Here is a 23563-nt window from a genome sequence, read left to right as displayed (position 1 = left end):
TGATGGAGGAGGCCTCTGCCCTGCTCCCCTGTGACCAGGTGTGTGTGTCTCTCTACATCTGGTTCAGACACTGGCCTTCTGGTTGGCCATTATGATACACTTGATCGTTGATGGCAGAGGGTGAGGGTTCTGTGGGTAGAGGCTGAGGTCCCCCCTGCAGAGTGGAGCGGTCCTCTGTAGTGTCCTTAGAAAACAAGAGCTCGAAAGTGGGGCTCAGAAAGGTGGGAAAGGAAACTCCCACATCTCTCCCTCTCAACCTCGTCCTTTGGGCTTGGGCTTTGGGATGTCTGGGGGGTGATTTTGGGTTCCAGCCTCTGGTAGGCAGAGTCAGGCTGGGTTAACCTGGGAGGAAAACTATGGGGGGCCCCAACTGAAGTGGTGAGCCATAGCTCAAGAGCAGATTGGCTTTACATAATGCTCTGTGTAGATTCCCAAGATTATCTCTGAGGTTTAGTGAAGTCTTATCGACTGTTTGGGTCTGGCCTCTATAGCCTGTGGGGAGCTAATGGAAGGGGACACAGGGGGGTTTACCTTCAAGCTGTTCAGGAGAGATGGGGAAAGCTCCTCCTGAGACAGAGTTGTGGGGACAGAAGTAATAATGAAAGATCTCCAAAAGGAAAATGAGTTTCAGGACAGTACTTGGTCATTAGGCCCAACCACACAGCTTCCCACAGAGTGATTTTGTCGTTGTTGCCGACCTTGGAGGATGAATGCTATTATGGGAATCACTGGATTTTCTCTTATGTAAGATTCCTTTGGATTCTGAGAGTCTATGAAACTGTATTTGTCCCTGCAAGTGTCTTTGGAGTTGACTGTTTTTACTGACTACCCTCATCCAGCTTCCAAAATGATGAAGTCCTAGGCCATAGGGAAGAAGGGAGTATATTATATTTAAATACTGGAAAAATCATTTCATGACAGTTCAGAAGGAGTAATGATCAATTTGGTCAAAGAAGTAAAATTTTAGGAAAAGGTTAAGAAAACCTAAACAAGAAACCTACTGGATAGTACTGGACAGGGCTGGGGAGGGTTGGGGGGTGTGGGGAGGGTAGGGAGGTGGGGACTACCTCGAGCAAACAGGTTGGAGAAGTCAGTCTCTGTGCGCCGGAAACGGCCATCCCTGTCACTGTTTTCACAGGAAAGCAGGTTCTTGGAGGACTGTCTCTCCTTGAAGGCGCTCACAAGCCGGCTCTTCTCTTCCAGGCTGTTGGTCCTCTGCAAGAAGCCTGTAGCACAAGACGCTGGGTCAGAGGGAATGCACGAAATTCCCAGCCTCGGAGGGTCAGCTGCAGGCCAGTTCCACTGTCCATGCGGGGTTCCTGCTTCTCCTGAGAAGAAGCTGAGTAACTGCATCTTATGTATAAGGGCTGTGGCACTGCTCGCCTTCCGGCGGGGAAGGGGCAATGCCAAGTGTCATCACTGGTACAGACCCGGTCATGCAAGAGAGGAAAACAGTAAGCAAAGCCCATTCTCCTCTCTGAACATGACTCTGAACTCAGAATTAAGTCAATTGGACAGCTTCCACTCCAGTGACCAGCCCCAGGATGGGGCTTTAAGGGGAAGGACACTATTGGGGAGGATGCTGCCGGCACCGGGTTTATGGGCTGTGCAGCCTGAGGAAGGAGGGGGTGAGGACCAGCACTGGGGGTTAGGGAAGGTGCTTTCCTTGGGCATCAGGTAACGCTCACAGGACTGAAGGTAGGTGCAATTTTTCTGACCCAAACCTGAAGTGCAGCTGCCTCCATACCACCCCTCTCCTTGAACAAAGGTATTGGGGAAAGAGACAAGGAAGCATAAAACCTTATGTGTGGTGACATTTCTTCCTGTAAATACTGACTGAGCATCTGTTGTGGAAAAGCACTTTGCTAAACATCTAGGACAGGGGACAGATAAAGATAAATGAGACAGATCTCCTACCCTCCAGGAACTGACAGTTTGGCAGATGGGAACCCATGTTGTAATAAAGCCAGAAAGCCACCCCAGAACCCCACAGAGCTGAACTCGTGAGCCCGGGGTGGGATACAAAGCACCTCACATCTGCCCCTCGGAAGGAGTAGAGATCTCTCGTACCTGCGGTGAGCAGCACAAACACCACCAGTGGCAAACAGAGAAGCAGGCTGAGGCAGAAGGCCTGGGGACTCTGCCAGCTAGGGGCACACTCCTTCCCTTCGTACCCACACCCATTCCTTCTGGGGCTCAGGACCTGCTGACCCACTCCTTCTCTCAGCATCTCCTCCCATTATGTCTCGATCTTAGCCCAAAATGCAACACACTGAAAAGAAGAAGAAAGTTCTAAGCTTCTCAGTGACCCCAAAGCTGTCTTTGTAGATACCAAGATCCTTGGGGAGTCATGCACATCACAAGACAGGCTTGGAGGAAAGTCCCAGGAGGTTCAAAGAGAGGCAAAGTTAATCTGGGGAATTCGGCTTTACTTCCCCAGGACTGCAATTCAGTGGCAAGGGGTGGAGGAAGGAGGGATGCAGGGGAAAGGCTGCAGGGATTGGAATCCTCTCACACACAGGAGCAGGGTCTATTTTTGGAGGGAAGAATAGGAAGATAGAGGCCCCAGGCCTTTCATTGTTCCCAGCACCTTGTAAACTTATCACTAAAGCCCCAAAGGACATCAGGAGGGGGTAAGACACCATAATAGAGCTCCACACTTGGGTGTAAAGGTGGGGGTTTGTATCCTTTCCCTCACCCTTCCTCCTACCTTCTTCATTTCCCATACAAACCCCAGAGTCCAAAACCAGGAGCCAGCACTCATTTGCCAGAGGCACCTGGTTCCTGAATTCCAAGACTGCTCCCCTAGTCCTGGAAAAGTGAGCTATGGAATTTGCCAGCCTGAAAAGACCAAATCCATGTGGCCTAATGGAGGTAAGGTCCTGCCCTCTGAACTCCTACTCTTTAGGTCTCTGACCTCTGGTTGGCTCTGACTCACTCCTTGGGAAAGCCTTAAGTCTCTACCTCAAAACCCCTTAGGAATGCCTTTCCTCTGGGCAGCGGGCAGGACCTATGACTTCGATTTAGGCTTTGGATATTATCTTCAAATCTGACACAGGCAGTTCCAGAGGTGTCCTGATAGGATGGAGAGATGACAATTATGACACAACTTTAAATCTGCATCTCATCCCTGGACCACACTGAGTGGAGTGCACTAGGAATCAGTATTTCCTATAAATCCTATGTTTATCTTTTGAATAGCATACTTACATTGCATTATAAATTGTGTTTAAACCCATTAATTTGCTAATATAAACACTTAATGCATATTGTTATCAGAATAACAATATCTTGGAAGGTATCTGTTTTTTAAAATATTGGAAGCCTCAAAAAAGATAAATGACCGAGGTCTCTCAAGGTCCTGAGAGGCTCTGGAAAGAAATGTATGCTTCTCCAAGGATGACCAGGTGGTGGATGACATTGAAGTCAGTGCTTTGACTACTTCCCTGGCTAGCAAGGGGTCCTGGAAGCAGGGGTCCCTGAGACTGAAGCAGATTGGATTCTCTCTTGCTCCGCATACCACCTGTGAGGACCTAGTTTAAGCAGTGAGTGGTAACCCAGCTCAACATTCCCAAGGGCAAAAAAGAAAAGCAGAGGCAAACCAAAGCTGCACTTGACTTTGGTCAGCTTGTCGCTAGCTTTAAGGGGAGAACAGGAGGCAAACCCTGTGATGACTCCTCCTTTGGGCGGAGGGGAGATCCTGAGGCTGGTTCCTCACTCCTGCCCCCAAACTCAAAGGCCTAGGGGGCCCATTGAGAGGGGAGGAGTGTAGGGAACTAGAGAGCACTTGGTTTGAGCAAGTCTATGAGCTGTGCATGGTAGAAGGGCACAGGGCCAAGGGGGTAAGGAGGGCTAAAGCCCATTCCACCCCCCCGCAACCCCTGCTCTTGCTCAGCAAGCTGTGGAGTGGAATTGCATCTACCTGGAGGAAGGAACTTTTTTCCTGATTTTTATGGGCTCAAAATACCTTGCCAGATCTCCCCCGCCCCAACTTCTTATTTCAACAGAAGCCAGAAATACATAATATCTGAAGTCTTTCTCTGTTTGAAAGTTGTATGGCAACTGACACAAAATCAAACACACACACACACACACACACACACACACACACACACTGCATGGGCTAAATAAAAGAGCTCATAGGCTGTAGCTGGCAGCCAGTTTGGGACCTCTGCATATATAAGTGATGGAGGGCCAAGGACACACCGGGAAGTTAGTAGAACCCAGAGCCCCTGCATCTCCTTCTATTTAAGTCACGCCACCATGCTTGTAGCTACCCCATTCTACCTCTTGGCAAACCCTGGGTTTCTTCTACCTGATTATTTTCCCAGGGGATTCTGCCTCTGAAGCAAAGGGTACCACTGGTGAGACCCAGAGCCTTTTTGCAGCTTTCTTCCCTGGCTTCCAGAGAAGGGAGGTAGGAGAGGGGGTGGGAGTTGAATCTTGGCAAGGCACTGAAGATGTTTATGGGGGTCACCTAGGGCAATGGATTTGTAGGTGAGAAGAGGAAAATTAATTCTACTGCTGTCTTAATGTGAAAGGTCAGACCAACCTGGAGAGTGTGGAGAAGGCATCCTCCAGGCTCACGAATGTCTGGGATGAAGGGAGTTGGGGTGTCCCTGAGTGGAGGGTGGGAGGCTGTGGATTCAGGTCCAAACCAAAGACTGCACTTTGGAAAGCCAGAGTTGGTCCAAGGTATGGGAAATAAATCCGCCTGGTGTTTTGTTTCCTTTCAGAATCAAGCCTAATGTGAAGCCTCCTAACCTGTGGCCCCCAAAGCTTGCTTTTTAGCAGAAGCTAAAAAAGAAGCGGGAGCTCAACAGACTACCAGCCCTTTCCTCCTGTCAAACGGGTTGCAACTTTCCTGACATTAGTGTTGGTGTGTGTGTGTGTGTGTGTTTAAAACAGGGAAGAAACTCTCCGCGGATGGTAGCCCCCAAATGCTCAAGAGCGCTCCCTCATAGTAAGTTGATGCAAACTCGGGGACCCCTATTCGCGGACCCAACGAAGCTCAACTCTTTCTTGCCCGTTTACCCTTTAGGGGCACTCAGGGCGTGTCTCCGGAAGGGGGCCACAGGGGACACGGCCTGCGGCGCGACGCCTGGCTCAGGGAGTGCAGGAGGGACGAAGGTTGCCGGCCAGGCAGGCCCAGGGCCGCGGGGAAGGCAGCCCTCACCCCAAGTCTCCCCCACCCTGCCGGCGACCGCGGCGGGCGCATTGGGCTTGCTCAGTTCTGCTTGCCCGCCTGCATGACAATGACGGCTGCAGAAGCTGAGCGCCGTGGCCGCCGAAGGGACCGGGCGCGAAACGGGCCATTAAGCCGGGAATGGCGGCTGGGGGAGGGGGCTATTTATAGAACAAAGCTCCGCTGCCGCCAGCCTCCCCCGCCCGCCGACGCCGCCCGGGCCTAGCCCCGCGGGCCTCGCGGGCCGCAGAGAGGGCCAAACCTGGGGCCGCCCCGCGGCAGGGCTGGGCTCTCCCTGGGAGATGGCCGCGTCCAGGAGTTGAGCAACGCTTCCTCACCGTGGACCGAGGGGACAGAGCCCCAGAAGCGTTGGGAGGGCGTCTCGCGGCAAAGCGGGGAAGGGAGGGTGGTTCCCCGGAGCCGCTAAGTAGCCCCTGTCCTCTCCGGGCCCCGCCGCCGCCTGCCTCGGGCCCCCGCACGCAGAGGAGCTGCAAGAGCAGGCCCAGGGAACACTCAGTGGCCGGCTCCCGCTGGGGCGCTCGGGGCTGGGGCGGGCGTGCCCCGCGCCCGCTCCGCCGCTATCTCCCGCGCGCAGCCGCTGACGGATGGCTCTTTAATAAGCCCCTCGTTAATCTTCCCCCGCCCCTCCACCCCCTGCCCGGGGACGTCCGTATTTTCTGGCCCGATAAGGCTAGAGGTTTTAGACGGTGAAATGTAGCAAGGAAAGCAAGTCCTCATTGTTCAGCCGGAGCCACTCAGCTGTGTCCCTTCGAACAAGTCTCCTTTTTTCCTTTAAAAAAAAAAATGACGTCCCTTGGGCGTTTTCATTTCAGACCCTCACGTCTCCGGAGAACGGTTCTTTCTCCTCTCCAGCTCCCAGATCTATTTGTCTTCCTCTCTGGCAAATCGTGCCCGACACCCCCTTTCTCCTCTTGAGGCCCCACGCCCCCGCCTGCCCCCTTTTCCTTCCTTCTCCTTCAAGGGCAAGCTCCGCAAACCCTCTGGCCCGAGCCGTCCGCACCTCCCCCAGGCAGGCCACCGAGGGCTGCAGGCAAAGAATGAAAGAACGAAATCTGAATCCGTTGTGACATCTCGGGGCACATTCTCAAGCTGGGGAGGCCACTTTCAACGTATGCTGGCGGGGACTGGCGGGGGAGGGGGGACGACGTGCCAGCCTCCGCCTCCGGCGGAAACCATGCCTTAGGCCTGCTCTCCGGGAAAACCAGACCAGTTCACCTCTTCAACCAGACCTTCCCTTCCCCACGCAGGTAGAGCGCACGCTTAGGATCTGCCCCGACGCCGGCAAGAGGAGCGGGGCTGCCGCGCGGGGGCGCTGTGTCCTAGACCCGGGAAGCCCCGCTGTCTCTTGGGAGTCCCGGACTCCAGCCGAAAACGTACCCCCCAGCCGGGTCAAGGGAAGGCGGAGGAGGTTTAAGACTTGTAGAGGGGCTTCTCGCCAGGCGTCGGGGCTGTAGGTACTTTAGAAAACCAAACCCAAGAGCCGGGATCTCCTTCCTCTTGCGCCCCACTCTCCCAAACCCTCAAAGCCCGAGAGCTGCGCCGCCCTGCTGGGCCCCAGCGGGCCCTTCCACTCACCGCAGATCTTGAGCCCCAGTTTTCTGGTGCATCCATGGGCCACGCCGCACCAGGTGTCATACGCTAGAAAGCAAAAGAGGTGCGATCAGTGAGGTTCGGAGCATGTGGGGGACCGGGTCGAGGGCAAAGGTATTCTGGGGAGGAGAAGGCAGGTCTTTCGCCAGTGCTCCTCAATAAAAACTCCTTCCTGAAAGGAGCAAGAGGCCAGATACGTGGGCCGAAGGGCAGACTCGTGCCCTTCGAGTGCCCATGACACTCCCTTCCTGCTCCCGCTTTCAGGTATAGAATGGTGTCTCTGAGAGGCCGAGCACCCATGCGGCCCGCCAGGCCTCCAAGCAACGCCGGCGGGGGGCGGGGGGGGAGGCGAGATCCGAGTGGACCACGTACAAAAGACCGGGCTAAGCCGCACGTGTTACCCAGCACCCACCCGCCAGGCCCTGTCCCTTGGTCTCCGCCCTGCAGACTCGAAGGGCGACCACAGCAGCCCGGAAAGGGAACACAGAGGCATCTGGGACCAAAACGTCTCATAATTTCTTGGCGGGTCTCCAGCCGAGTGGCAGCTTAAAATAAACCGGCATGAAATGGGGTCGCGGAAGAGTTCAGGAATTAATTGGGTGAAAAATAGTATTTGACTAGATGATCGGGCTCGCATGGCTGCTCTTCAGTCGGACCCAGAGTCGGGAAACAATAGTGTGCCTCCGGTCCTCATCGCGGATCCCCTCTTCCCAACCTGCCCCTCATTAACCCTTCCCTCAGACGTCTCAGGTCTGGAGCAGGCGAAGGCAAAGGGAATCAGGCGCCTTTCCTCCGGGTCCGAATGGCCGACCTAGGAGCCGTTGTGTTTTCCTTCTTTACCAGGCTGTTCTCAAACTCCTCAGGGTCTCTCCTGCCCTCGGGCTTCAGCTAGCAGGAAGGAGCACGGGGGTGCCTGTGGAGCCCGCGCGCGCTGGTGCGGTGGGCCCAGCGTGAAATTCCCTTCGTATCTCTCAAAGCAAGGCGCTTCCAATCACTCCCATCCCCCACCCCACCCTGGTCCGAGCTTTCAGCTCCGCGCGAATGTCGGCGGCGATAAGGAGAGTGACATCCATTAAACCCGAGGCACAACAGAGCCCCAGCGGGGAGAAGAAATAGACCAACGTCAGTGAGACAGCGTGTCACAGATGGAGTTCCTGCCACAGACAGGAAATCGGTGCGAAAGCAAAACCCTTATAATAAATAATACCTGGCGGGTAAAGAGCTATTTCCACTCAAAAAGTGCTTTCGCTTTAAACACCATCTCAGCTAATCCTCAGAACAACTCTATGAAACAAGAAGAGTGTTTATCTAAGATTCATTTTACAAATAAAAAATAGGGATTCAGAGAGGTTAAGCGATTTTTCCAAGGTTACTCAGCTGGGGCACTGGTGTTCAGACCCAATGCACTGCCTGTCAGAGCTGGGGGTTACAGTAATAAAGAGACAGAGGAATGGGGGAGAGGAAGTGAGAGATCCCCTTTGGTGTAGCCAAGAGGCTGAGTAAGGTTGTGCGGATTGAGCAAGGCCACCTCCCAGGAGGCCTTGAAGAGAGAGAGAAGCGGAGCCCGCTGGGCGGGCGAGGGTGTGTCTGCAAGGGAGGACGAGAGCGGGCAGAGAGCCCGGCGTGCGCCTGCAGCCTAGGGTGCCCAACCCGCAGCTGGGCTGCCGGGGGGAGGGGGGCGGGGGGGCAGGCGACGACGTTCTCAGGACAGGTGCTGCACGCTCTTCCCAGGCAGGGTCCTCGACTATCTTCCCTCTGCCTCGGTGCCTTCCGGGCGCGCCAGGCCATGTGCGAACTCAGGTCAGCGCCTCCACTGGTTCTCCGCCCTGAGGTTGGGCGTATGCGCTCCACCGCGGGCTGCCGCCGGGAGGTAAGGTTAACCCGGGTGAGGTGGGATGGGGCAGGACTCTGAGGTGGGTGAACACTGCGGTTGCCCTGCCCTGTCAGGCAGCAAAAAAGGGGCGGGAAATGTGGAGAGGTCTGGAAAAAAAAACCATCAAGGCCAGAGCAACAGACAAAGGCGAGCAGGCCTCGCGTTCCTCCCGGCCTGATCCGGCCAGCGGCCGCCAGTGCCCGGCTCACGTGCCACCAGGGCTGGCGGCTCTCCCGAGCCCCTCTTTGTTGTGTGGGTAATTGTAGCTCGCCTGGGGGGCGGGGAGAGGGAGCTGCAAAGGGAACTGAAACGCAACCTCAGGACTTAAGACAAGGCCTCCGGGCCCGGGAGCCAGTGGCTGCGCCACGGGATTGGAGAGGGGGCTCCCCGGATAACATTCCCCCATCTTCGTTGATGGGAACGATCGACATTTTCTCAAGTCTATAGAAAGTGCCATAAAAGCATAGCAATAAGCCCTCCTAACCACACTGCCATTTCTAAACCCCTCTTCTATAGAAAATCTGGGGCTGTTACTACTGGAGCTGATAGATTGGGGGAGGGGGACTCATTTCAACCCAAACTGCAAAAAAAGAAAAACAACTCTTCCATCGCCAGACTTCTACAGAAAGGTAGGAAATAAATCTGAATTAAAGACAAATTCTGGAAATGGGCTGAAGAGCACACTGAGCTAGAGGTGGGGAAGCATAGAACTCACGTCCCCCCTTTTATCTGGTTCCCCTTTTCTTCTCTTTTGCCGACCTGTCAATTGCTGACAGATCTCCTGCCCTGGAGAAAAGAGAAGGGTGCTCTCTCCTCCCGCCCTGGCAAAGCTTCTTGCCGCTTCCTGGCTCCCCACCTCTCCACTCAGGTTGCTGCCCGCTGCTGTTTTTTTGTTTTTTGTTTTTTTTTGGTCTGAGATGTAATTAATTGTCTAAAATGTCGAAGCTCAGTCTCAAACCGTTTTATGCACCTTTCTCGCCCCTGGCTTCTCCCTCACTCGTCAATAGCTCGACGAAAATTTGGAGCAATTAGGGACCCCGAGTGTTCTAAAAGCTGCAATTAACGTCGAAATTTCTGCTGATTATAGACTTTGAGCACAGCGCAGGGGGAAAGGAGGAGGGGGTCAGGTCTCAGCTCAGCGAGAGCTGGAGACAGAAAACTCTCTATTCCCGCCGAGACTAGAGTCTCCTCACACCGCCCTCTGCCCCGACCCCCCGTCGTCCCACCAAGCCAAAGAAACCACACACAACAAAAACAACACTCTCGCCGCCCGTCCCTCCCTCGAAGCGAAGCCCCCAACGATCGCCGCTACTCAAACCTTGCGTGGTTCCCACTTTCCAGCGCCCCAGAATCGCCTAGCATTTCTGCAGTCAAACGACCTCTGGCGAAGACCCAGGTCAGGGCCCCATTTCTTTCCAGCCTCCATCGTCTCCACGCTCCCCCTTCCCTTTCCACCAGCGCAGCCTCCTCACGTCCCAGCGCCCCCATCTTCCCCGCAGTCCATTCGATAGGAAACTGGGGCAGAACCTACTTGTGGGGCGCAGGTTGGTAGTATTGGGGTCCGCTCCCGCATTCGAGGAGGTTGCGGACGAAGAAGGGGTCGAAGACGCCATCAGCTTGGTCGTCCCGGGGCCTCTGCTGTCCGGGGTCCTCGGCCAGTCGGGCGCAGGAACAGGCTGCAAAGAGATGCGAGAGCAGTGCGGGGAGGGCTTCCGGGGTCCTGCGCGGGAGGCGACTGAGCGGTCGGGGGCGCGGACGCTCCCCCCGAGAAGTCAGGGCTTGGGACAGAGAGGCGGGAGGAAGGGCACCTAACAGGCTGAGTCGGGGTGCGCCGAGGGGAGGAGGAGACGTGCGCGCGAGCTCTGGGACTCCGGCGCGGGCAACGTAGCCCAGGGCTGCTCTCCAGTCTGGCGGCGGAGCGGGGTGACCTGAAGTGCAGCGCAGAGACTAGGGGAGCCCAAGGCCAGTTCAGGACGCAGGGGTGGGGGGGATAGGGCTAGGAGGGCAAGGGAGCCTCAGTGCGCGATTTTCCAGCCGAGCCACGACAAGCCCCATTGGGCTCTCAGCAGCCGGAGGGCGGGCAGGCGGGGGGGAGTGCGCACTGGGCGGGCACGTCTGGTTCGGTGTCTGGTTCCCGTTGTTGTGTCTGGTTAATTCCCTGGAAAGAAGGAGGCTAACTGCTCCGAGGACCGGGGACTTTGGTGAGACACGGTGAGAGGAAAAAAAGGGTCCATATCTTTACGTTCTCTCTCGGACTTGGCGGGGAAGAACTACAGTCACCTTGCACCCTAGGCAGCCAGAAAGCAGCGGGTCGGAACCTTGTCTCCCTCTTGTCCCACCCCGTTTTGAGCCATCTGGAAGCCTAGGACGAGGCTCGGTCCGGGTTTCTGTGTTCCCTCTCCACCCAACTCTCTGAGGTCCCCAGATTTTTCGCTGAACAAAGCCGAAGAGGTTGAGTGTGGCAAGAAAGGGGAACATTACTGGGGAAACGAACTTGCCCTCTGCGCTCGGAAGGCGGCAGACTAGGATCGGTGCGCGACGCCCCTGTACTGCGCTCGGCGCTGGCGCGATGGCTACCGAAGGCCCCGGGACAGAGGTGCCGGCCAATCTGGGTAGATCTAAGACCCCGCAGAGTAGCACCTGCTCGCCACCGCCTTCACACGCACCCTGGGATCCCACACCCAGCCCTGCGCGCGCATTCATACTGTAACGCCGGCCACGGTAGACCGCAGCTTCTGGGGAAGTAACAGGTTACCGCTCGGAGTCGTGCCTTTGGCAGCTGCTGCTCAGGAGCCCTTTGGTGAGACGGGCGCTCACAGCCGGGAAGCGATGGGGAAAATCCTCTCTCCACTTCAGCGCGGGTGTCAGCCTCTGGGCATCCCTAGGCGTGAATTTCGCTGGTGGGGGTAGGATGAACGCGAAGGTCGGGGTCGCTGCGCCGCGCACCAAGGGAGAGCCGGGAGTAGGGCAGGCGGGACGTGCTCTGCTAGGGAGGGTAGATGGCTGTCGCTGGGAGTGGGGGTTGGCCAAGAAACTGCGGGTCAAGAGGACCCAGCTGAACAGCTGCAGCCTGGCACTGGGAAGTCCGGGCGGCCGCGCGCTTACCCACCTGGGCTAGGCGACAGCAAGCAGGGCGCTCCTGCCGCTCCTCTGCGCAGCGCGCAGCGATCCGCTCGGCCCCGGCCCTGCCACAGGCGTAATCTTCCCGGCGTCACCTCCAGCTGCCGCCGGGCTCCCGCCAGCACCGTCCCGCACGCGAGCTCCGGAAGGAGAAGAGAGCGGTCGGGAGAGGCAGCTGGTAGGCTTCGGGGGAGGCGGGGGCGGAGTGGGGAGGCGGGGACGGCTCGGCGGGGGAATCACGAGGCCGCTGCTCGCGGGGGCAGCTCGTCGGCAGAGCGGTGGGGCTCCTTTGCAGGTGCCTGATCGCCTCTGGAGCTCTAAAGGGCGATTATAAATCCAGATCACGGTTTGGGGCTCGGGAAAAAAAAGGCCCTATGAGTAATCCAGAACGTACTCAACATGCTCTATTTTTGAAAGAGGGTGTCGGGTAAGACGAGGGAAAAGATAATTCCTACGAAGAGTTCTGCCTCGTTGAGTGCTTCTTCATCCCTCTCCCCCATTTCCTTCCCCTCCCATATTTTCGGGAAGACTAGAACAGTGGCTTTGCCTCAATTTCTTTCCTCGCGGATCCCCCAGATCTACGACCCCGCGACTCTTACCTGAGTAAAAGCGAGCTCTGGCGTTGTGTCCTCGCTGGCTCTCTACTGAGCCAGGACTGTTGTAAAAGCAAAGGAGGCAGAGTTTGGAGGGGAACACTCAGACCCCGGAGGAGACCCCGTCTCCTTTCACTTCAGTTTCTTCATCCAGCTCAGAGCCTCCCCAAAGTACTTTACCTGAGTACCGCTACCCACGGCCACCCGCAGAGAAAAGGTCCCGTTTCCCACCCACTGTGCACTCCCTGCTAGTTTTGGTCCTCTTGGTAATGGGGAAAGAAGCCCTCCTGATTGATCACATCTGAAGGTTAATAACACGCACGAGCGCGGCTTCACACAAACGGAAACCCGAGCACAGAGGTGGCCCCAGGGGGCGGGGTGGGGGTGGGCAGCGGACCATCCCTCCCTACTCTGCCCACTCTCCTCACCACCCCCCCTGCGATTTTGCGCTTTTTAAGGATTCTCCCTTTGCATTATTTAAACATATTTATAATGAATTGCCGCGTTCGGAAAAGCACCTCACAATAAGAAGGCGTTCGCCGAAAATTTTCCACCAGGGGGCGCCAGGCGCCCAGAGACCGCGAGGCCCTGTGCGGGCGGGGTCTTTCCTCCCCGCGGGAGCTAACTAACCCCTGGAAGGGCTGTCTGGGCTCTATTACTCTCCCGCCTCTTCAAGCCATCCTTCAGCCAGCCTCGTCGCTAATGTATGTTCTCCTCCTTCGTCTACCTCAGTGTCTTTTCCTTTAGGGCAAAAAAAAAAAAAAAAAAAGTTGATCTTTGTGTGTGGCTGGGTGATACCGTGTAACCAATGATTCCTTTACTCGTTTCACAGTGATTTTTTCCCCCTGTTACTGTGCAGCAGGCAGGGGTTATTTATGGACACGTCTGCGGCCTTGCTGGTCCAACCGAAGCCCGTACCTTCTCTCTGAACGACAGAAAATCTTACTAATAACCGAAAATTCCCTAATAAGATCGAAGATTCCGCCCTGAGAAGACACAGTCCCATTAGTAAGAGGGATAGCGCTCTGAGGTTTGAAATAACCGCGTTGCCCTTGATACTGAAGAAAATACTCTTGTCCTCTCTCTACCTCACAATAAAAGCTCGGGCACTTTTTAAGGACCCAAAAGCATCCTGAACGGCGGCGGGAGGGCAGTCACCGCAGCTCTGGGCGCAGGAGCTCCAGGCTGGGCAAGGTGGGCGTGCCCACTCAGCGAAGGAAAGGTCCCTTCAAAACCTTGCACCGCTATGCTTGAAATGTGCGGTTGACTCCGAAATGAGGCTCGGAATTCCACCCACGCCCCCTCCTCAGACCTCCCTAAATGAGATGGTTGCACCAATCAGAGAGCCCAGTGCCCGTGCTAAATCATGGAAGACGCAAGGAGCAAGGAGACTGGCGGGAGGAGGCAACAAATCCCGATGCCCCTCAGGGGCCGTTGTCCCAGAAAGATGCCTGCTCGCCCTGGCTCCTCAACCCTCTCCCAAGACCCGAGATTCCCCTGAAAGGAAGATTCATTTACTTTCACCTGTGGCTTGAGACTGAGAAATTTCCAGCCACTCCCTCTTCTGACCCCAGTGTCCAAAACGTTCACCCCTAACGTTTTAGCCAAGAAAATGATCCCGTTGGCAAAAAAAAAAATCTACAAAAAGCAGGTATCACAAATTAAAGTTGAATCCGTCCAACTGCGAGGACATCCCTCCCTTTATCCTTTATGGAGGGGGAGGGAATGAAGTCTCGTCCTTAATTTAAAAATGTTTAACTAAATATTAAAAAATTAGGTAATTAAACGAATATTTATTAATCACTTACTATGCGACAGGCGCTGTTCTTAGGGAGTTTTACACTGTTCCAGCAACTTACATTATCTCTGCACTCATGGAGTTGACATTCCAGTTAGGCAGGGAAAGTAACAGACTTGGGGACTTATGGTTTTGGTTTAATTTCCAATTATCTCCCATTCCAACCTAGACTCTTGGACTCAGCGAGATGTTAAGGAGCCAAGGGCCTGGAATTACAGCCAGTGAGTTGGGAGACAGGGCGCGGCTGTTTCAGGACCACGGACAGCGCCCGCCGTTCTGTCCCTTAGGCCTCCCTTTAGTCGGCTTCAGTCACCAGCTCTCGGCCAACCGGCCCCACAGACCCTGCCCGTCTCCCCTCCCGGCTGTAACTGCGGTGTTTTCCCCCTTGTTGGAGTGGGGGCTGGGGGATTAGAGTATTTCGTCCTCTCCTTCTCGGTAAGAATTTGTAGTGAGTGTTGTTGTGCTTGTCTTTTGGCTCTTTAGAACATTTGGAATCCCTATTTTTGTTTGTTTTTCACTATTCTTTTTATCTTTTATTACTCCCGGGGTGGTGAGGGGGAGATGCTGTGGACAATTGGGGTGGAAAATAGATATCCTCTACAGGGACTCGAACCGGTGGTGAGGGGTGGTCCGGAAAGGAGTGGTGTCCGCCCAGCTGTTTCTTTTGCATTTGATGTAAGGTTTAGAGCTTTGAAGAAATGGGAACGCGGAGCCCAGAGGCGGAAGGAGTGGGCGAGCGCGAGCCCTCCGGTCTCTCCTGGGTGTTAGGGGTTTCCGAGCCTGCAGCCCTGGCTACTCGATCCTGTCCACCCAGGACAACCTTCCTTTAGGTCAGCGACGGCTGGGACTTGGGAACACGACCCTCCGCCCACAATGCCCTTTCCCAGGGATGTTTAAAGATATTCCAATCGGATTTGGAGCCGAGCCTTTCAGCAAAAGAAAAAAGGGAATGGGTGGGAGGAGAGTAAGGCGTGGAAGGGGCCCCAAACAGGCTGCGGGAGAGATTTTTATGCGTAAAATATGGTCCACGTCAAGGTGAGTAAATGAGAAATGTCACTCTTTTTTTTTTCTTTTAAACGCATTTAGCATTTTTAGCTTCCAGGAAAGGTAATTTGGAGCCACGGTGTTGGTTCATTTCCGCTGGCTCTTTAAGATCTATTTTAAGTACCTAATTTATGACCAAAAAAGAGGGGGAAAAAATGGCAGTGCTCGCCGTTTAAACGTCTGTCTCCTGAGACGAGAACTGTGGGAAAGGTTGTTAACCTTACACTCGGCTTTTCTTAAGTCGAGGCTAAAGCCTATTCGGTGTGTTTGAGTACTTTAAAGATAGTTCCCAAATTATTCTGGACTTTCTTTGGGGACCATCGCTAAATCGACACCCCTACTTCAACAGATCACACCATACTCACTCCTGAAAGGCAGGAAAGGGTTACAAGGGCGGTGAGGAAGGCAGAATTTCAGCCAGAACGAGGGAAAGGACTCCGGAAATTACAATCTTTTCTCCTAATGAAGAGAGCTGAGTTCCTCAGATAATCGTCAAATGGTCCCTTCCTCCTTGGTATTCAAAAGATGAAAATATTCTAATATTAAAGAAATTAATCAAGGAGGACACAGTGATTTGTATTTGGGCAAATCTTGCGTAAATCTTAAACCCAATTCCTGCTATTCCAAACACGCAGACGAGGGACCAGCAGGTGGCGATAGATTACAATTTCTGAGAGGAAACAACAGCCCCACAAGGGAGCAGTTCTTCAAGGAAAACTGCAGGCCCGTCCCCGTTCACATTCATACCCTGCCATATTTCACAAAGCAGGGCTGTTTAAAATGCTGAGAGATGCTGCCGGAAGTGGGCTGAAACACCCAGGGTCTCTGTCCCTTTGGTGAAAGAGACAGGAATGTGAATATCCATTTCTTTCCCCACAGAGCTTCACCCCAAAGGTAGCCTTAGGAAAAGAACTCTTTGATAGAGGCAAGGTATTTCACTGCAAAAGTGGAGACCAAGGAAATAACAGATCTGGACTGCAATTCTGACTGAGAGCTTTTAAGATGTATCTATATTTTCTACTCTTCTTTCAACAAAAACTAAGGCAAAATCAGTCTTTTCCCAAAAGAGTGGATGCAACAAAGTTGATTTCCCTCCCACATGAGATGCTTTGGTGAAATGGTATGGAATGGGAGAGTGGCTACAATAATATTTTATCCATTTATTTCAGTGTAGAAGCTCTTACTGTTTAAAATAACAGGAAGTTAGCCTTTGTTTTTAGATGTAGGTGACTTGGACTATTGTTTATGAGAAGCCTCTGGAAGGTTCTGACTCAGTCATGGAAAATCTGCGAATTTAAATTTCTGTTTCAGATTGGGTTCCTTTCCTAATCCTGGCCAGTTACTCAGGGAAGAAAACTGTAAATTTAATGGGAGGGATTCATCTGAGCTGTTGTAACTCAATCCCTTTTATGTCAAGAACTTACATGTAAGAGCTCACTGGAATGTATTCACAGCCAAATTTCTCACCTGTATCATCTGCAAATCAGTACCATGGGTTTCCCCAAAGCACTTAGTCATCTGGAGCTCATTCTTTCTATCTTACCCTCAGTTCCAAGACTGAGGTCCTGTTTTCTTTGCCTTTGGGTAAGTCTGGAACCCCTCAAGCAATGCCTAAATATGTGGGTTAAATGATAATATCTTCTCACTGGGGCTATAGGCACATTATCTCAACTTCAAAGCCAGGGACAAGCCACAGACAAGCTGCTGAATAGATAATATATTCCTAAAATCTTCAGGTGGCCATCTGGAAGGCACCTAGCAACTGAGGAATGAGTGTGCAGAGTCATTTTGCACCAGTTGTTTTTCTTGTTATATCTGGATTCAGATGAGTTGAAAAGAAAATGTAGAGAAGGAAGAAATAAGTCTCAAAAGGTCAGAACCATCTACAGGACCTCAACTAGCCTACGGAGCCACCAGTTACATTAGTATTTAAGCCATCGCTTTAACAGGTTGTAAAAGAGCTCAATTTAGCAAGTTTTATTTTGAGACATCTTTCTCAAAGTATTCTTTTAATTCTGTTTAGTACATGATTTTTAATATTTTTCTTCTTATTTTCTTTCATTGGTGAGTTACAAACTAAGAGAAGGAGGCTTTGGGATGCTGCTGCTGCCTGCTGATTTGTGTATTCTGCCTCACCTTTAGATGAGTTCTTCTGACGCCAATAGGAAGAAACTGAACTTGGTGCCTGTTATGATGAGGAAGAGATTTTCCTAATACACTGTCCAGTGGTAGACAGGGTACTGTGAAATTTATCATCTTTACAGAGTGATCCTTTTCAAATAATCCTTTTTATGGAAAGGCATTTAAAATAATTTTTATTAGAGATGAAGCTAAACTTAGGACCTGAGAGCATGAAACAGAAAAAAAACTGCATTTCAGAGTGGAGAGGAGGCAAGTTACAGTATTAATAAAGGAGGAAAGGAGCTCATGAAAGTTAACCAACTATTTGTCGGGGAGAAATAATTTTCTCTGCTCTTCAAGGTCTTCCTAGCTGGACAAAGAATCAAATTGATATGAGACAGATTAACAGGAGAAAATCAAATTTCATTTTGTACATAGGAAATCCACACAGACATGAAATTCCAAAGCTAGGCAGGCAAAATGAGGAATATATATCATCCTGAACTAAGGAGAAGAGATTAGGGGTCTGGGACCTCAAAGGGAAGGAATGCAATTCACAGGAAGATGAAAAAGAGTAAACACTGTTTAACCCAACAAATGTTTGCTGAGCCACTCAGGAACAATGGGACATAGAGGATTTGATCAAATAGACTTTGTTAGGTTCCTCCTTGTCTACCACACCTAGTTCATATTATACTGTAGTTATGTATGGTGATAGCTCTCTTCTTAGATTGGGTCCTCTATCTAAATTCTTTTTAGGCAGTTGATGGGGAGGTAAAGAGCTTTTTCTGCATCTGCTGGGGTTTTTTAAATTTATTGTTATTATTTCTTTTTAACTCAAAAGAATCTTTCTGCCAAAGTGGCCTCTTGGGGTGGCCTGCCCTTGGCCCCTATAATTAAAAATATATTTGTACAGTTATTCAGGAATAGGAGCAATAATAAGTTCTAAGAAAATAGGGACTTTGGGGGGTGCTATTGATGTTGGATTGCAATTTTTGCTACTTAAATTATCCAATTAAATGTAAGGGTAAGCAACTTTGTGAGTATATTAACTGTTCTATGAAGATCAGCAAGTTTCTATATCAGATGACATTTCTTTTCTGAACATAATGGCCTATTTATTTACTTATCAGTATTTATCCTCATTAGAAGCTTCTAGCATACCAAAAAGAATACTAAGGCCTGCTAAAATGGCTCACATATAATAGGCACTCCACAAATATTAATCTCTCGTTTCTGCTTTGCCTTGTGTTAACTTTTCTGTACCTCAGGTCAGTTTTACCTTAACTCTTTTTAAAAGTTTCTTTATTTTAAAAAATACATAATTTTTACTTTAAGATAATATGTAATTGTTGAAGAAAGTATAAGACTCTATAATGAATTGAAATAACCTCATCACCCAAACTCAACCATAGTTAAACATTTTATTTTTTTCCCAGATTTCCACCCCCCCACCCCACTTCATGTATAGGCTTAATTAAAAAGATTTTCATATTGGACAGATATTTGTACACCCATGTTCAGAGCAACGTTATTCATAATAGCCAAAATGTGGACCCAACCCAAGTGTCTAACAATGGATGAAAGGATAAGCAAAATGTGATATATACACAGTGGAATATTATTTAGCTATAACAAGGAATGAAGTATTGATACATACTATGATGCTGATGAATCTTGAAGACATTATGCTAAGTGAAATAAACCAGTCAAAAAAGGATAAATATTTTAAGATTCCACTTATATGTGGTACCTAGAATGGTCAAATTCATACCGATAGAAAGTAGAACAATGGTTGCCTGGGGCTGGAGGGAGGGGGAATAGAAGTTATTGTTTACTGGGTATAGAGTTTCAGTCTGAGAAAATGAAGTTCTTAAGATGCATAGTGGTGATATTATCACAACAATATGAAAATACTAAATGCTACTCAACTATACACTTAAAAATGATTAAAATGGTAAAATGTATGTTATGAATATTTTACCACAATAAAAGTGATGCATGCCCATGACAAAAAAAAAAAAGAGAACAAATAAAAACTATAAATTAAAAAATAAACTTTTCTTACCTACCTCCCCTCCTCAATTGCACAACCCAGGGATAACCATTCAAACCAGTTTCATGCAGGCATACCTTGGAGATATTGAGGGTTCAGTTCCAGACCACTGCAATTTAGCAAATGTCACAATAAAGCAAGTCAAATGAATTTTTTGGCTTCTCAGTACACATAAAAGTTAAGTTTACATTATCCTGTAGTCTATTAAGTGTTAGCATTATGTCTAAAAAATCTAACGTACATACTTTAACTTAAAAATACTTTGTTAAAAAACACTAACCATCATCTGAGCTTTCAGTGAGTCATGATTTTTTGCTGGTGGAGCTTCCTGCCTAGATGTTGATGGCTGCTAACTAATAAGGGCTGTGGTTGGTGAAGGTTTGCAATTTCTTAAAATAAATTTCTTTTTATTTTTATTTCTTTTTTATTTTTTTTAAAGATTTTATTTATTTATTTGAAAGAGAGAGACAAAGTGAGAGAAGGAACACAAGCGGGGGGGGGTGAGACAGGGAGAAGCAGGCCTCCCGCTGAGCAGGGAGCCCGATGCGAAACCAGGACCCTGGGATCATGACCCAAGATGAAGGCAGACACCCAACGACTGAGCCAACCAGGCACCCTTAAAATAAATTTCTTAAAATAAAACAAGGAAGTTTGCCTCATTGATTGACTCTTCCTTTCATGAATGACTTCTCTGTAGCATGCAATGTTGTTCAATAGCATTTTACCCAAAGCAGAACTTCTTTCAAAATTGGAGTCAATCTATCAAGCCCTGCTACTGCTTTATCAACTAAGTTTATGTAATATTCTAAATCCTTGTTTGTCATTTGAACAATCTTCACATCGTCTTCACCAGGAATAGATACCATCTCAAGAGTCCACTTTCGTTGCTCATCCATAAGAAGCAACTTCTCAGGGGCGCCTGGGTGGCTCAGTCGGTTAAGCGTCTGCCTTTGGCTCAGGTCATGATCCCAGGGTCCTGGGATCAAGCCCCATGTCAGGCTTCCTGCTCAGTGGGGAGTCTGCTTCTCCCTCTTCCTCTGGCCTTCCTCCCTGCTTGTGCTCTCAATCTTTTTCTCTCAAATAAATACATAAATAATCTTAAAAAAAAAAAGCAACTCCTTATCAGTTCAAGTTTTATCATGAAATTGCAGCAATACAGTCACATTTTTAGGCTTCACTTCTAGTCCTCTTGCTATTTCCACCACATCTGCAATTACTTCCTCCACTGAGTCTCGAAACCCTTAAAGTCATCCATGAGGCTTGGAATCAACTTCTTTCAAACTCCTGTTAGATATTTTTACTTCTTTTCATGAATCACCCACATTCTTAATGACATCTACAATGGTGAATACTTTACAGAAGGTTTTCAATTTACTTTGCCTAGATCTATCAGAGGAATCACAATCACTGGCAACTATAGTCTACAAAATGTATTTCTTATACAATAAAGACTTGAAAGTTAAAGTTCCTCTTTGATCCTTGGGCTGCAAAATAGATGTGTTAGTAGGCATGAAAACAACATTAATCTCATTATACAGCTCCATCAGAGCTCTTGGGTAACCAGTCAATGAACAGTAATATTTTGAAAGGATTTTTTTCTGAGCAGTGGGTCTCAACAGTAGGCTTAAAATATTCAGTATGCCATATTGTAAGCAGATGTGCTGTCATTCAGGCTTTGTTGTTCCATTTATAGAGCATATAGGCAGAGTAGATTTAGTATAATTCTTTTGTTTTATTTTTTTTATTCTTATGTTAATCCCCATACATTACATCATTAGTTTTAGATGTAGTGTTCCATGATTCATTGTTTGTGCATAACACCCAGTGCTCCATGCAGAATGTGCCCTCCTCAATACCCACCACCAGGCTAACCCATCCTCCCACCCCCCTCCCTTCTAGAACCCTGTTTGTTTTTCAGAGTCCATCATCTCTCATGGTTCGTCTACCCCTCCGATTTCCCCCGCTTCATTCTTCCCCTCCCGCTACCTTCTTCTTCTTTTTTTTTTTCTTAATATATATTGCATTATTTGTTTCAGAGGTACAGATCTGAGATTCAACAGTCTTGCACAATTCACAGCGCTTACCAGAGCACATACCCTCCCCAGTGTCTATCACCCAGTCACCCCATCCCTCCCACCCCACCCCCCTAAAGAAGATGTGGTATATATATACAATAGAATATTATGCAGCCATCAAAAGGAATGAGATCTTGCCATTTGCAACGACGTGGATGGAACTGGAGGGTATTATGTTGAGTGAAATAAGTCAAACAGAGAAAGACATGTATCATATGATCTCACTGATATGAGGAATTCTTAATTGCAGTATAATTCTTAAAGGCCCTTATTTTTTTCCCAAGTTTTTATTTAAATTCCTGTTAATTAACATACAGTATAATATTAGTGATTCAACACTTATATACATTACCAGTGCTCATCACAAGTGCACTCCTTAATCCCCATCACCTATTTGACCCATCCCCCCACCTACCTTCCTTTGGATAACCATCGGTTTGTTCTCTGTCATTAAGAGTCTGTTCTTGGGCGCCTGGGTGGCTCAGTTGGTTAAGCGACTGCCTTCGGCTCAGGTCATGATCCTGGAGTCCCGGGATCGAGTCCCGCATCGGGCTCCCTGCTCAGCAGGTAGTCTGCTTCTCCCGCTGACCCTCCTCCCTCTCATGCTCTGTCTCTCATTCTCTCTCTCTCAAAAAAAAAAAAAAAAAAAAAGTCTGTTCTTGGTTTTCCTCTCGTTATTTCCCATGTTCATTTGTGTTTTTTTTTCTTAAGTTCCACATATGAGTGAAATTATATGGTGTTTGTCTTTCTCTGACTTATTTTGCATAGCATAATACTCTCTAGCTCCACCCACATCATTGCAAATGGCAAGATTTCATTCTTTTTGATGGCTGAGTAATATTCCTGTGTGTGTGTGTGTGTGTATACATCTTCTTTATCCACTCATCAGCCATGGACATTTGGATTCTTTCCATAATTTGACTATTGTTGATAATGCTGCCATAAACATAGGTGTACAAGTATCCCTTTGAGTTATTATTTTTGTATCCTTTGGGTAAATATTTATAGTATAATTGCTGGGTTGTAGGGTAGTTCTATTTTTAACTTTCTGAGGCAACTCCATACTGTTTTCTAGAATGGCTACATCAGTTTGCATTCCCACCAACAGTGTAAGAGGGCTCCCCTTTATCTGCATCCTCGCCAACTGAGAGCCCTTAGGTTTTCAGAATGGCAAATGAGCATTGGCTTCAACTTCAAGCCACCAGCTTCATTAGCCCCTGACAAATGAGTCAGCCTGTTATTTGAAGTCAGGCATTGACTTCTCTCTGGCTATGAAAGTCCTAGATGGCATCTTCTTCTTAAAGAAGGCTGTTTTGTCTACTGAAAATCTATTGTTTAGGGTAGCCATCTTCATTCATTATCTTAGCCAGATCTTCCGGTTAACTTACCGCAGCTTCTACATCAGTACTTGCTGCTTCATTTTGCACTTCTATGCTGTGGAGAAGGCTTCTTTCCTTAAACCTCAGGAACAAACCTCTGCTAGCTTCCAACTTTTCTTCTGAAGCCTCCTCACCTCTCTCAGCCTTCAGAGAATTGAAGAAAGTTAGGGCCTTGCTCTGGATTAGGCTTTGACTCAGGGGAAGGTTGTGGCTGGTTTGATTTTCTATCCAGACCACTAAAACCTTCTCATATCAGCAGTAAGGCTGTTGCGCGTTCTTATCATTTTTATGTTCACTGGAGTAGCACTTTCAATTTCCTTAAGAACTTTTCCTTTGTATTCACAGCTTGGCCTAACTGGTGCATGAGGCTTAGCTTTCAGCCTATCTCAGCTTTCAACATGCCTCCCTCAGTAAGCTTAATCATTTCTAGCTTTTGATTTAAAGTGAGAGATATGTGACTCTTCTTTTCACTTGAACACTTAGAGGCCACTGTAGGGTTATTAACTGGTTTCGTTTCAACATTACTGTGTCTCAGGGAATAGGGGGCCTGAGGACAGGGAGAGAGAGAGAGAGAGAGAGAGAGAGAGAGAGAGAGAGAAGGGTAGGTTGGTACAGGAGTCAGCACACACACATTTATCAATTAAGTTTGCTGTCTTCTATGGGCATAGTTCATGGCACCAGAAAATAATTACAATAGTGACACCAAAT

The 23563-nt window shown here is 49.5% G+C and overlaps 1 protein-coding gene across 1 annotated transcript in view; it reads right to left on the bottom strand.

The window, feature by feature from the left end:
* Nucleotides 1–10389, bottom strand: part of GAD1 (glutamate decarboxylase 1) — a 40178-nt gene extending 29789 nt beyond the window's left edge. Inside the window, exons 1-3 of the mRNA XM_045867407.2 lie at nt 10201–10389; nt 6782–6844; nt 1068–1226 (exon numbers count right to left, since the gene is read on the bottom strand). Of these exons, the coding sequence (XP_045723363.1) occupies nt 1068–1226; nt 6782–6844; nt 10201–10282 (304 nt within the window). The 5' untranslated portion in view covers nt 10283–10389. The remainder of the gene's footprint in view (nt 1–1067; nt 1227–6781; nt 6845–10200) is intronic.
* Between the last annotated feature and the right edge of the window lie 13174 nt (nt 10390–23563).

The sequence above is a fragment of the Mirounga angustirostris genome, unplaced genomic scaffold (genome assembly GCF_029215605.1).
Source record: "Mirounga angustirostris isolate CCGP_5_RB_7025 unplaced genomic scaffold, mMirAng1.0.hap1 SCAF_3, whole genome shotgun sequence".
In the NCBI taxonomy this organism is placed as follows: domain Eukaryota; kingdom Metazoa; phylum Chordata; class Mammalia; order Carnivora; family Phocidae; genus Mirounga; species Mirounga angustirostris.
This window is presented reverse-complemented; position numbering and strand designations above follow the sequence as displayed.